We start from the raw sequence: 15,357 nt of genomic DNA on the forward strand, positions 1-15,357 counted from the left end.
TCGGAATTTATTAAACCCCGAGGAAGGAATAGTCCGAATCATAAAATCCAGCATCTCAGACCTGTCGAGGTTGCATATAAATCAATGGGAGAGGTCCCAATGCTTTTTTATGTGTGCTGGGTTTCGTGCCATAACCCGAAGTTTTTGGGCAAAAAAACATATGAAATTGGAGTTTTTGGGTGAAAAATCCCCAGAAAATTAGTTTTTGGGTGAAAAATCTTAAAAATTTGATCGGAGTTTGCAGCAGAAAATGTTGAGATAAAATCGGACTTTGATAAATAACCCCCTTAGAGTCCTCCGTTATGGTTCTGCAGGAAATTTACTAGAAAATTCAAGAATAGTATATTTTGTTGTAGTAATGAGATTAAACAGCATGTTTTCTTGGTAAAAGTGAGTTTACAATGCATACTTCTAAAAGACAGTGGAGGAAACAATGTGTGCATCTTGTGAGATAAGTCTTGATTAGTGACGGGCGAATTTATTCGGCAGGCGCGAATTTGCGTCGAATTCGCCGGTGAGTAGATTTGGGAAACCGTGGCGAAAATTCACCGGTGTCAAAAAAAATGGACGCTGGCATTCAAAACAACAGACGCCAGCGTCAAAAACAGACGGGCCATTTTCGCTAATTTTTCGGCGAATGGAAACGCCCCAAATTCGCCCATCACTAGTCTTGATTATAGTCAACGGCTGTCAATGACATTTTAACACACTGATTGAGCTTTAAATTAAAAATAATGGGCGTGTTTCTTTTCTTAAACCCAATAATAAGGACCCATCCTTGGTGCAATGATTAGGAAAAACTTGATAGGGTTCTTCATATATCTTTCTAAAGTAAAGCTAATCTCGTTATTATTAAGGGCTTCCCTCGTTAAAACTATGGATACAGTAGATATGCCAGAGCTTAAAAGCTAGTGCTAGACAATATGCATGTGCAATAGTTCTTATGCATAAGTGCACCTGAACTTAATAACCTTTTTGGGTTTTTTTTTTATTTGCATTGGCCAGTTCTTATCCTCTGCACCCTTTGGGATAAGAATGATTTCTGTTTGAGTCATGCCCTATATCGATATTTTCTTCTTTTTTTTTTCTTTTTAGTTTCTTTTTTTGTCTTCTTAGAAAGTCATTTACTGTTTGTAAAGTTTTCCTTGTGTTGCTGGCGCTTGAATAAAAACCTATATGCTTTTCTTCAGACACAAAATTAACAATTTCTTCCTGAGCTCCTACCAACGTTTTTGGCTGGAAAAAGTACATGAGAACTCAGACTATGACAGTCTAATACTCGTGTTAACGGTAATGTAACTTGTGGCTACACCTGTCCTTGTGCACACAAGTATTCCACCCCAGCCATGATGTGATGTTGTCAATGGCATGTACAATTTTCAAAGCATTTCTGATTGGTCAGAATTTTAACAACATTGGGTTGTTTTTTTTTTGGTAACCATTTTTCAATGCTGGGTAAATATGGCTTTAATTTCTGGCAGCTGTACTATATATATAGAAATATTCATCTGGAATGATCTGATTTCTGTCCAGAGAAGTCATATGACTGACAACCTATTTATGGAAAAACTTAAATTTTAAATAATGATAAAAAAGTTTGTACTATTAAATCTTATTTGATTTAAATAAGACAGAAGGCTTTTAAATATTACTGAAAAAACTTGAATTAATTGATTTTCAACAACATTGTATAGATAGTTCAATAGTTTATTGAAAACCATACCAACACAAGCCATATTTCAAAAGCCCCATCATTGACCCGAAAATGTGGATAAAGTGTGAGTGTATGTTTTGTATATATGTATGTATATACATATATAAATAAGTACACTGTAATATTGGAATATTCATTATTTATTTTATACTGACCAATCAGGATATTAAAATTGTACAAGATTCCAAACCCTACTAATCATGATTCACACCTGAACTTTTTTTATATTATGTTTTTTTGTACCCCTCTTGATCCCACTTTCACCCCCTACCAGGCACCGTTCTATTAACCTCTTCCTCCATGGTTATCAGAGATTTTGGATAGAATCTGAGGAAAATTCCTTTGAGGAGAAACTAATTGAGGATTTGGCTGTAAGTACTGAATTCGCTGGAGTTTGGCTCTGAGCGCACAAATAAGATGACGGAGCTTATATACTGCTTCAACAAGAAAGGAAACAGAAAAAACATTAAAATAAGTAAAGCTTCTTACACAGCTTTTAAATACACAGTCAGCTGTCCTTCAAATCGCTTTGTGCGTTTGGGAACATGAGCACAGAGCAATGACGAATAGTAAACAATCCATTCCTTTCTTCGAAATGAAGTGTTTTTGTAGAATTTTTCTTTTATTACCTTTCCAGCATGTTTCCCTCATAAATCTTTTTGAGACAAATTTCTTTATACAGCAATGCTTATGCTCCATAGTTGACATAATTCTGCACTCTTTTTTTTTTTTGCCCTAAACCGCAGACTATGGAACATTCAGTAATTTTTCTGATAATCCATAAATGTAGAAATGTTAAATAAAATAGGAAATAATAAGTAGAAAAACATTAATATCAAATAGCTCAATGTGAGGTTTTCTGCAGAACTTTATTGTATTATATTGTATTGTAATACAATGCAATAGCTAGGCATAAATCTATCGAATCTTTCAGTACAAGCAAAGAGATGTCAGGGCCCAAAGGCTCAAGTTGGAGTTTACGGAGCAAGGAGGAAGCAGCAGGTTCCAAGGGGTTAAGAAGTAGAGTAGTCAATCCAAGCAAAGGTCGATTCAGGCAGCAAGTTTCCAAGTCGATATAACAGACCGAGGTGATGATCAGGAATCAAGGTCCAAAGTAATAGAACACACCCAGAAACACAATAAGTTGAACCTATTATCGGGCAATGTCTGTAGGCCCCTGCGGCATCTTTTTATAGGCAAATTTTCGCACCAAAGCAGGTGTGATGATGATGACGTCATGACCAGTTTGACGCACCAGTGTCTGACGTCCCACGAGGTTCCCCTGGGAGCCACCATTTTGGGGAAGACGCACTGGAGTAAGGAGCGACGTTGAGCGCTCCTTACAAGAGAAAACATTGTGGTTCTTAATAATTCTTTGAAGTATCACACAAAAAAAAACACAAAATAAAAAAAATTATTCACCCATCACTACTGGCAATATAAAGTTTATTTATATTTAGACCAGCAGCACTTTGCAGTGAGATTTGAGCTCCAAATACAGTATCTATTTCTAAAGACGGATACATGATTGTTTTTTTTTAATCAAAAAGATGGTTGATGATCCTAGCATAAAACAAAGGAATTATGATAAACACCACCCTCCATGAAATGTATGCAGCACTTTGGCCTATGTGGATCATTCTAACAATTGCCATGATATTAGCCATTATATTCAAACTCTAGATTATTCCAATTTACATTCACAAACACACAGGTGCACAATATACAATCACAGGTTTGGACCCTTCTTCACTGGCTGTAAACACCAGCAGGACGGTTTTGTCACCAAATAGATTTATAATCTATAGATTTCATGTAAGATCAGATACAAGGCACTGACTTATTAATTCAGAGTAAAAAAGCAGATCAGTCAAAAATAAAAAATAGGGATGCACCGAATTCACTATTTTGGACCAAACCCCTGAATCCTTCACGAAAGATTTGGCCGAATACCGAACCGAATCGGAATCCTAATTTGCATATGCAAACTAGGGGTGGGAAGGGGAAATTTTTTTACTTGTTTTGTGACAAAAAGTCCAGTGATTTACCTCCCGTCCCTAATTTGCATATGCAAATTAGGATTTGGGCGGGGCAGAATGATTCTTCTGAATTCGAATCCTGCTGAAAAAGGCCGAATCCTTGCTGAATCCTGAACCGAATCCTGGATTTGGTGCATTCCTAAAAAATAATAATTTGTTTAATTTGTTTGGGCTATAGGTGAAATTGTATTTGAATCCCTTCTGGTTTACAGCTATTAGATCCTGTACCTGAATCCAAGATAAAAGAGTCAATTAAAGTCATCTTAAGTTTTCTTGATGACGTGTGAAGGTACAACCCTTTGATAATCAGGGGAAGTAATGGTGAATGATGACACTGTTATATTATTATTATTATTATTATTAATCACTAAATGCATTTATAATTGTTATAAACAGTAGGGTGGATAGCAGTACGCACATATGTATAAACATAACACCATTGTCTAAAATCCAGCACAAAACACTGTTTCCACAGGCCTTTATTTCTGAGCACAATTTTGCTCACAAAATCTGATCGCAAGACCTTTGAATATGCAAATAAAATAAGGAATCACAGCAGGTTTTGCAACATTTTCTTTGCATGTGATGCAAGTTGCGTTCAAATTCAGGCAAATCTTCGTAGAGGAACCTGCATTTGGCCAAATCTAAAACTGATGGATTTTGTACATTCTTAAATGTAATTTTACACTTTAATCAGATTTACAATTGCCAATAACCTTAGCATAATGAATACCTTCATGATTATGTTATGAAATAAAAGAAAACTAGACTTGAAATGGTTCTATAACAGTGAAGGCTCAGTTGCTTTTGTTGGAACATCTTTAGATATTAGGTGCCCTCTAACCATCATTAAAGGCTGTGTAAGTTGCATCCAATTATTGCAATTAATATTGATTTTATAAGACTTAATATAACTGATGCCATTTCTATTTTCTATTTTGGTTTTCCCGTAATACTGCATATTACCTATGAACTTTCCTTTTTATCCCTGTCGTAGCAATTCTGTGTTCTGTACGATACATTATAATAATATAATAACTAATTCAACATTAACATTTTCAATTTCCTGGTTTTCACTCTTTACCTTCACCAATTCACCTGATCCCTGATTTGTTCTCTAACCACGAGACCTATTTGAAACACAGGGCTCAAACTAACAGTAATCTTGGTAGAAGATCAATGCTGCTTTTCTTTTAATAATACTGTCCTCACACATATCCTTATCCATCACCATGCACATTTGTCTTCCATCTTGGCTCACACCCCTGCATGCCCTCTGCATGCACACCCAACATATCAATGGTTTATGGTGTTATTAAAGAACATGGCAGAATTCCGCAAGTCAGGATGACTCACATTTCAGATTAATTGTAGTACTGTTATTTAGTATCTGCACTGTTTTTGAATATTTAAAGACACCAGCTTGTATAGTGTCCACATCTGATTTCTTCCATAAAAGATATTACAGATGGACCAGACCATGAGATGTACAAAACTGTCAGAATATGGCAATTATCTCCCTAAAGGATTCTATACAATGAACATTTTGCTGCACAGTTTAGTTATTTATTGTTGGAAAGCAAATGCTAAACAGAGGTAATTGCAGCTTGTAGTTCTAGTAGTTGACATTGACTGAAGATCCAAGGTCTTGGTGTGATATGGATACAAGCAGTGTAGCTTGATTTTGGGGTGGCTATAAGTAAAGTCAACTGGGAACGAGAGTAGAAAGCTTTAGCACTGATACTGCAGCACATCATCAAGATTTTAATGGGATGAATTCTCTTTACTGGAATAAACAAAAGGAATCCTGGGAATGAATTCCAAACAAGCTCCAAGAAAATCCCATTTACATGGGTTTATCCTATAGGCTAAAGCTCACCCACTGGGTTTTTAAAGCAGAAGCTTTAAAAAGCTTCCAAGAAGCTTGTTTGGAATTCATTCCCAGGATTCCTTTTGTTTATTTAAATCTGTATGAGGCAGTCTCCTCAACCCTAATGACTTGTATGTGGAACCACACAGTGACTCTATCTAAGCTGATCAGATAACCCTGCACTACACTGATGAGCCTCAAGAAAGGCAAAACTTCTCGGCCTTTTGGCTAAGATCAAGTGTAGTACCTTTGGAACCACTTGGTCCTCTGGCTGGCAAGACCAAAGAGGAGTATCTGTTCTAATGATCCTATCTGAAGAACGGAGAAACCATTGGTCCTCTGGACTAGGCTGAGAAGCAGAAGCTTGATGAAAGCTGGGCCGCTGTGCTCCCATGAGGGTGGCCCCTGACTTGCATTTTGAGTCGGGGGAGATGCTCATGCACCCATGCTTAATCAAGCTTCACTTCCTTTGCCCTTGCCATTAGGTGGGCGGGAAGTCTTTTCTTTTTCTGGCTGCCAACCAGAGCCTTGCAAAAGGCAACCAATGGCCTTGCACCGCCCACTCCAGCACCCTTTTTGTGTCTGGTTTGAGCACCCTGGATGGGGTCACGGTCTTTTGGCTGGACTCGCAGGCCATGACACGCCCTGGGGGAAGCTTCGGCAGAACCCAGGGTCGACGGGACTCCCCCTAGCTTCGGCGAAGGGGAGTCCAAACGTCCCCAAACCCCTTCGGGGGGGCGGGGTGGTGGGCCCTCCCTAGCTTCGGCGAAGGGGGACCCACCCGTTCGAGCTGTTCGCCGGCGGTAGCTGGGAACAGCTTGGGCAACGGAGCCCATGCCTTCGGGTAGGACTCGGAAGGATAAAACCAGTCTGTAGTTGGGAATCTGATCAGCTATTATCCTGGTTTCTGCTTTAGCCTATAGGATAAACCCATGTAAATGGGATTTTCTTGGAGCTTGTTTGGAATTCATTCCCAGGATTCCTTTTGTTTATTTAAATCTGTATGAGGCAGTCTCCTCAACCCTAATGACTTGTATGTGAAATCTTTACTGGAAGAAACATATGATCCTCTGGTGGACTATATAAAATCATTTTTTTTATTTGAAATATGTAAGCTCCTCTGCATCTAACATTTACATTAGGATATAGACATGCCAAGCCAGAATATCCTCCCCAATACTTCTGAAAAAAAATTATACAAATTACTGAAAAGGAAAAAAAGATATTTCTGTGTACATTCTACTTTTTGTCAGTGTCCTAATCAGTGGCTTTAATCTAGACACATACACAAGAAAAACGTCAAAGTTTGAATTCAAAAGACCAACCGAAATGAAATCGTTTTAGGTCCTATTCAAATCGAAAATGGACCTATTCAACCAAAAAAAACTTTAACTTAATTTAGGTCTTTTTGAATTTGAATCATACGAATCAAAGTAATGGTGCATTCAATCGAATTTGATTCAAAGTTTTTCCAAAAAAACCTTAGATTTTTCAAAGTACACCAAAGTCCACAAAAAGTATCTCAAAATTAGAATTTTTTAAATTGGAATTTTCACTTCGACCTTTGATAAATCTGCCCCTACTTTTTTTTCTTTTAAGGATCTGAATGAATATGTACAGTATAAATGCTCAAAATTTTACTTAATGGAGTCGGAATAATAACCTGATATATTCAATGTAGGAATTGCTATTTTATCACAAAAGTGAAGTTTCTGAAATATGTTTTTTGTTTCTGTACTTCCACACAATGCTTTTTGTGTGTTAAATTCAATTATTCTTCTACTGTATCATTTCTTAACAAAAAGCTGTCGTTGACTGGTGACCGTGGGAACATTAGGAACAAACCTTGATAGATCTGTTTTGCAGCTCATCTGCCCCATGGTATCAGTTAGTAAAAACAGACAAATGTGCCTTGAAAAGACGCTAAAGAATAATTACATTATTATTGATGTCCCAGAAACCCAAGAAAACCGACGAGGAAGAAGAAGAGGAGACAGAAAAGAAGCCTGATCCTCTTCACCAGATTATTTTACATTTCAGCCGCAATGCTCTTACTGAAAGGAGGTAAAATTGATTGTACTGATTATGGGTGAAGTCCAAATAAATTAATTTCTTACTGTCTTTTATTCACTGGTTCTAAACATACAGAAGTCAAAGGGGGGAATTCACAAAAGTGTCGGGAACGAAAAAATGTCTTTAAAATGTCGTAGAAAGTGTCGTATCAACAGCCGACAAATTCACAGAGCATTTCTCCGCCAGTTTTCCGACATGTGCGACACTTTTGAATTAGTGTCGTTAAAAGTGGGCGTGGTTTTTTCGGCGCCACTTTTCCCGTCATTTTTATGAATTACTTGTAAACTCATTTTTTTTACCGACAATTTTTCAGACACTTTAGGCTCTCCAAAATGAAAATGTCAGACAAATTGTCGTTTAAAAAGTCTTGGTAAATGTCGTTTGTACGATGAAAAGATATACGACATTTTAGAAAATTGTCAGACTTACGAGACATTCAGAGATGGTAACATCTGCCTTTGTGAATTTGCCGTACGTACGACATTTTACAAATTTGTCGACCGCCACTTCTGGGTTACTTTTTTTACCGACACTTTTGTGAATTCCCCCCAAAGTGTACAGAAGCATTACTAAGCATTTTTGACAGATAGGGGCAGATTTACTAAGGGTCGAATTTCGAAGTTAAAAAAACTTCGAAATTCGTCCCTCGAATTGAAATCCTTCGACTTCGAATATCAGTCAAAGGATTTTTCAACTAATTTAGCGTTCGAACGATCGAATAGAAATCGTTCGATGGAACGATTTTTAGCGATCGATCGAAGGATTTTTATTCGACCAAATAAAACTTAGAAAAGTGCTCTGGAAGGTCCCCATAGGCTAACATTGCACTTCGGTAGCTTTAATTTGGTGAAGTATGAAGTCAAAGGTTTTTTTAAAGAGACAGTACTTCGATTATCGATTTTTACTTCAAATCTTTCGAATTGAAGTCGAATGATCGAATATAGCCTATTCGATAGTTGAAGTACCCAAAAATTTACTTGAAATCCAAACTTTTTTAACTTCGAAAATTCACTCGAGCTTAGTAAATCTGCCCCATAATGTTGATGAAGCTACTTCAATAGTCTTGTCTTCTATACGTTATATATAAATCAGCACACCATAGACTGTTTATAGTGAAATTTCCATGAAATCTTCAAAACTTCTCTAAAATGCATCGAAAGCAGCAAATACATACTACTGTATATATGTGCAGTATAATTATAGGCAAATTGCTCATACTTGGCACTTTTATTTGGCTGCCTTTATTATTTTACATTACATATCCATTACCGGCCTTTTATTTATTTTTTGCAGCAAATTGGAAGATGATCCATTATACACAGCATATGCAGCAATGATGGCAAAGGTATGTAAACTATAGTGTCCATTTTTTTATCTCATTTTATTTGGTGTGTGCCTTAATGGAGCAATGTATTTTTCTCTATCAATTATTATTTTAGCCCCTACAAAGTGTAACATAAATGGGGTTATGTAATTAAAGGCACAAAGTTTGCCCGGGGGCAGTAACCTTTAGCAACCAATCAGCAGGTAGAATTTCCTGGTCATGTGTTTAAACGCAAACATCTTATTGGCTGCTACTGGTTACTGCTCCTGGGCAAACTTAGTGCCTTTTATTACATATGGGGGAAAGAGCCTTATTTATGATAATCCAAATTTGTCTAAGTATTTAAATTAAAAAAGTCAGACCAAACTAGAATCCATGATTGGACCTTATTTATTATTAAAAAAGCATGATTTAATCGGATCAGGTACAAACTCGATAAAAATGAGCAAAAACCCAAATACAGTAGATTTTGTCCCTAAATGCTCGATTTTTTTGACTTTTTGCCGAAAAGTCTGATTTTTTTGGATTTTGCCCAAATATTTAGCCCAGATTGTCGGACTAATTCCAGTGCAGACCACAGAAATGTTCAAATAAGATAGGGAACTCTCCCATTGACTTATAAACAACCTCAGGAGGTCTGAGATGCCAGATTTTTGGATTCTGACTTTTACCATCCTCGGGGGATAATAAATCTTGAAAAATTTGTATTTTATAGTAAAAACAAACTCAAATTTTTGGAGTTTTTGGCATTCAGAGTTTAATGAATAACCCTCAAAATGTGTGTATAGAACGGGCCATGTTAGGTCATTCTATGGTGTAAAGAAGCAGCGTATAAGCAAAAAAATGTATTCATATAATACAGCAAAGAAATATGGTTGCTCAAGTGTACCAATCAATTTTGTTTATTTTTAAAGGGTTGATAGCTGCTAGAAAGTTAAAACTGTTTACATTTTGAAAAGACTGGATCTGAGGAGAAGCAACCACAGTTCATGTACTTAGTTATATGGTAAATGATGTTATGGAGAAAGACATATCCATCAAGTTCAACTTTGTTCCACAAGGAAGGCAAATAAGACCTGAAGCAGTCTGGCTGATGCTGGAGATGTTGAGAGAATAATGATAATAATGGGGAAAATGAACACTTTATTTTGAGAAAGTTACTGTTATATAAAATATTTTCAGTTTTCAAATAAAGTGTATAATTATAAATTAATCATAGCTTTAGAACTTAAAATGTTGTTATTGTATAGCAGAAGGCACTTAGGTACAGTAAGATTAGCATTTAAGAAAGGCCATCTTTTGAGAAAATGTATTTTTCATTATGTTGTCTTATGAATCGAGTGTTTTTTACTGTGCCATCCTTAAATGAAACATTGAATCCTTACACATGCTAACATAAAGCCACGAGCCAAGAGCTTGACCAGTTTTTCTGCATTCAGTCCTTATGGCCATTCGATAGTCGAAGTACTGTCTCTTTAAGAAAAAACTTCGACCCCCTACTTTGCCACCTAAAAGCTACCGAACATCAATGTTAGCCTATGGGGAAGGTCCCCATAGGCTTGGCTAACTTTTTTTGGTCGAAGGATAATCCTTCGATACGATTAGAAGGATTTAATCGTTCGATCGAACGATTATTCCTTCAGTCGTTCGATCGAACTATTTGCGCGAAATCCTTCGACTTCGATATTCGAAGTCGAAGGATTTTAATTCCCCAGTCGAATATCGAGGGTTAATTAACCCTCGATATTCGACCCTTGATACATTTGCCCCTAAAAGTACATTGTAATGACCTGCTTCATACTGAAAGATGGAACTCTCCTCAGTGACTTTACAATAAGTAATATGAGCTTTAATAACAACAAAGGTCTTAATTTGATTCACATTAAACATAGGTTGATATTATTCCTACCAAATATAGTTGCTGGTTCTTGGTTCTTGGCTTTTATAACTATTACACACAAGAAGAGACCTGGGAGCCTATGTTGCAAAGACAATATTCTGAGCTTTTAGCTCAGGATTTATATCATCCTTGGCTGCAGCCAAACATAACTCTGAAGACATATATATATATATATATATATATATATATACACTTGGCATCCTCAGCTGGAGGAAGTCCTGGGAGCTTCAGAAGACCCTGAAGGTGAGAAATGCCAGGAGAGTCAGATGATAAAATGTGTCAGTGTAGAGAATTTGTTTTTACATCATTCCTGCAAGTGTCCCAGCACCTTAGGTTGTCCAGCCAATTAGAGGGCACAGTTGACTGATCCCTGGACATATCTGTCCAATATCTTGTCCCAGTTCACTGCTCACATTTCTTATCTGGCTGTGCAGAGCTTCATAAAATAATGACTAATCTAGGTCTTAAAGCTACAGGCATCAGTGCCCTCTAAAGGGGGAACGTAGATACGGTTAAGGATATTTACAGTTTTTATCATTTATATACAGTGTGTTCAGAATAATAGCCGTTGGCTTATAAAAGTGAATAAAGCTCAAAATCCTTATAATAGCTTTTATTTCCATACTCACAAATGTATTGGCAACACTGCACATTCAATTCCAAATTAAAACATGAAGAACAATTTATCAAATCTGTGTTATTCCTTTACAGAAAGTGAAGAAAGGGGAGTATTAGACTGTTCAAAATATAGCAGTGTCTGCATTCTTCTTTACAAACTCATTCACTGTATAAACTGAAAAATGTTTCAAGATTTTGTTTCCTTTGAATGACTGAACTAATATTTAGTTGTATAATCAGTGTTTCTGAGAACTGCTCACCCCACAAGTTTTCTATTGGATTAAGTTCCAGGGATTGGACTGGTCACTCCATAACGTCAATCTTGTTGGTCTGGAACCAAGATGTTGCTCATTTACTGGTGTGTTTGGGGTCGTTGTCTTGTTGTAACACCATTTCAAGGGCATTTCCTCTTCGGCATAAGGCAACGTGTCTTGAATCATGTCTTGAAACTGATCCATGATCCCTGGTATGTGATAAATAGACCCAACTCCACAGTATGAGAAACATCCCCATATCATGATGCTTGTGTCACCAGCTTCATTGTCTTCACACTCTACTGTGGCTTGAATTCAGTGTTTGGGGTCATCTGACAAACTGTGGCCCCTAGACCCAAAAAGAACAATCTTGCTTTCATCAGTCCACAAAATGTTGCGCCATTTCTCTTTAGGCCAGTCAATGTGTTCTTTGGCAATTCTCAAGCCTCAATGAATGATAAAATGACACCGAATCAGCAGAATGTCATGACTGTTGGGTTTCTATTACTCTACTACACCTCTTAGTAAATTATTTGCCATGCAGAAATGTAATTTCTACCAAAAACAGTGATTGATCAGGTTAGTGATGTCGGACTGCTATTATTCTGAACACAACTGTATGTGTGCAGTGTTATATTATGAGTTTTAAGGTGCACATATTTAAAACACATTTGTTCTACATTGTAGGCAGTCATGTTTTTATTTACTCTTTGTCTTACAATAAGTTAAGTGGGGCACTTTAAGGCATCTTTATAAAACTTTGTTTTATAAAAAAGTGTCAAAATACATTCACTCTGTCATTTCAATGCCCCTTTATCCCATCTAAAACTAAATGTAATTATAAGATGTCTGGTAAAAGGACAAACAGATCGGCTAAAGGGCTACATAACCTAAAATATAATATGAAAAATCACACAGATCACAAGTGCAAAGTTAGTTCTATAGACATGAAAAATGACGTTATCCGTGAACAATACCTGGTTTGAGAACTATATATTAAGTTCAGATAAACTCCTAAAACCGAGGCTCATGTATTTGTGGATATTAACTGGGTATATTCTTTGTAATGCTATTTTGTATTTTTAGGTTCATGGTCACATTCAAGAACAGCAAATTAGCAAGGCAATTATATTGGAATTAGTATTTTTACTGTATTCAATTAGATCTTTTTTTTTTTTTTTTGGAATTCCTTTTTTCGTACCAATAGAATTTTTCTTTTTCCTTCTTATCAACAAACATAGGAAGCATCCTGCAAAGGCTGAACTTGAATTATGTATTTTATACAATATCTCTAACTCTAACAATATTACTATGGTGAGTGTGGATATAAAGGGCAACAAGCATTTGCTCTGAGGTTGCTCATGTTGTATGAGTAAGACATAGTGGGGGTCATTTATCAACACTGGGCAAATTTGCCCATGGGCAGTAACCCATGGCAACCAATCAAGATTGCTGCATTCATTGTCCTACTTGCAGCTGGCTTCAAAAAGCTAATCACTGATTGGTTGCTATAGGTTACTGCCCAGTGTTGATAAATGAGCCCCATTGTACTCTAGCTGCCTGCAGCTTTCTTTTATCTTCTAGCACCGTGGTCCCCAACCAGTAGCTCTGGTACAACAACATGTGGCTCCCAGTGGCCTCAAAGCAGGTGCTTGTTTTTAATTATTGACCTGGAGGCAAGTTTGCTGTACAAAAATCCATGTGTCCTGCCAAACAGAACCTCCTGTAGGCTATCAATCCACATAGGGGCTACAAAATAGCCAATCACAGCCCTTATTTGACATCCCCATGGACTTTTTCATGCTTGTGTTGCTCCCCAACTGTTTTTTACATTTAGATCTGGCTCACAAGTAAAAAAAGATTGGGGACCCCGTGTTCTAGCAGATACATAACGCACATTTACTGCTTCTCACCAGACCAAATATTGTAATAGGCATTACTTTGTGGTGACAGTAGATGCCCATGTTACATTAGCTGTAGGGGGTATTTTTTCAGTTGAAACAGAGTATTTCATATTAACTAAAAAATAAGTCAGAAAAGTTTTGACTGTAAGGTCAGTGAAATTTTCAGCCTTGCAGGAAAGATGAGATTGTTATAGAAAAGTGTTCGCCGTTAAAGAGTATTAGGCTTGTTAATTGCTTCTTTTCAGAAAGAAGTCGCTGCAGAGATGGCGCTCAGGTTATTCCAAATGCCTAATGATCAAATATTTCAGCTGCGAGTCCCATTTATTTCAACATCAACCAATGAGAAAGTGTACTTTATATACTGTACACTAATTTTGCTTCTGAGAATTCCATAAAATGTTTGTGCTTAAAGGGATTCTGTCATGATTTTGTTGGTGTCGTTTTTATTTCTAAATGACACTGTTTACACTGCAAATAATACACTGTACAATATAAAATGTCATTCCTGAAGCAGCAAGTGTATTTAGTTGTAATATTGGTGTGTAGGTGCATCTCAGCTCATTTTGCCTGGTCATGTGATTTCAGAAAGAGCCAGCACTTTAGGATGGAACTGCTTTCTGGCAGCCTGTTGTTTCTCCTACTCAATGTAACTGAATGTGTCTCAGTGGGACCTGGATTTTACTATTGAGTGTTGTTCTTAGATCTACCAGGCAGCTGTTATCTTGTGTTAGGGAGCTGCTTACTTGTTTACCTTCCCATTGTTCTGTTGTCAGGCTGCTGGGGGGGGGCGATGTCACTCCAATTTGCAGTACAGCAGTAAAGAGTGACTGAAGTTTATCAGTTTATCAGTTTATCAGAGTTTATCTTGTGTTAGAGAGCTACTATCTGGTTACCTTCCTATTGTTCTGTTGTTAGTAGGCTTGGGTGAATTTGACCCGTCTTGGTTCGGCAAAAATTCTCTGCCGGCAAAATGTTGGTGCCTTTTTTTTTGACACAAGATGCATTTCCGCGGCGAAACAAGGCGAAAACATATTCCCCATCCCTAGTTGTTAGGCTAGTGGGGGAAAGGGAGGGGGGTTGATATCACTCCAACTTGCAGTACAGCAGTAAAGAGTGACTGAAGTTTATCACAGCATAAATCACATGACTGGGGGCAGCTGGGAAACTGACAATATGTCTAGCCCCATGTCAGATTTCAAAACAAAATATAAAAAAATCTGTTTGCTCTTTTGAGAAATGTATTTCAGTGCAGAAATCCGCTGGATTATGCTGTGAAAATAGAAATGACTGTTTTAAAGGTTATAGCAAGTTTACAAGCATAGTTCTTGGTAATCCTTCAATTTGTGTCTAATATCTTCCAATTATTGAAGTAGTTTGCAAGAGGGATAAGGCCTTATAACCTTCTATTTCTCACTAGAAGAGAGACAGAACTAGAACAATGCTTTGCCACCCCTGGTGAAATGCCACCAACGTTTTATTTACCTTGTCTCATGGCAGAAATGCCCCTAGAATAGAAAGTGCAAAAAAAGTGCCCTCCCTTCTTGCATTTGTTTTATTAATCGTTACGCATTAATCATTGTACAAACTGCATACCTTATGTAGGAGGGACCCATGTAGCCCTGCTGTTATCTAATGCACTCAATTCTATCTAATGTCTAAAG

General features: G+C 37.1%; 1 protein-coding gene across 4 annotated transcripts in view; it reads left to right on the forward strand.

Moving 5' to 3' along the window:
- The window catches only part of ryr3.S (ryanodine receptor 3 S homeolog), a 254,374-nt gene that overhangs the window by 184,356 nt on the left and 54,661 nt on the right, over positions 1–15,357 (forward strand). For 2 of the 4 annotated variants that reach the window (XM_041574388.1, XM_041574390.1), the window contains exons 74-76: positions 1,191–1,290; positions 7,581–7,687; positions 8,990–9,041. In XM_041574388.1, the coding sequence (XP_041430322.1) occupies positions 1,191–1,290; positions 7,581–7,687; positions 8,990–9,041 (259 nt within the window). Of the gene's footprint in view, positions 1–1,190; positions 1,291–1,988; positions 2,086–7,580; positions 7,688–8,989; positions 9,042–15,357 lie in introns of all 4 variants that reach the window. The other 2 variants (XM_041574389.1, XM_041574391.1) reach the window with 1 other exon arrangement.

Source organism: Xenopus laevis, chromosome 8S, assembly GCF_017654675.1.
Source record: "Xenopus laevis strain J_2021 chromosome 8S, Xenopus_laevis_v10.1, whole genome shotgun sequence".
Lineage (NCBI taxonomy): Eukaryota > Metazoa > Chordata > Amphibia > Anura > Pipidae > Xenopus > Xenopus laevis.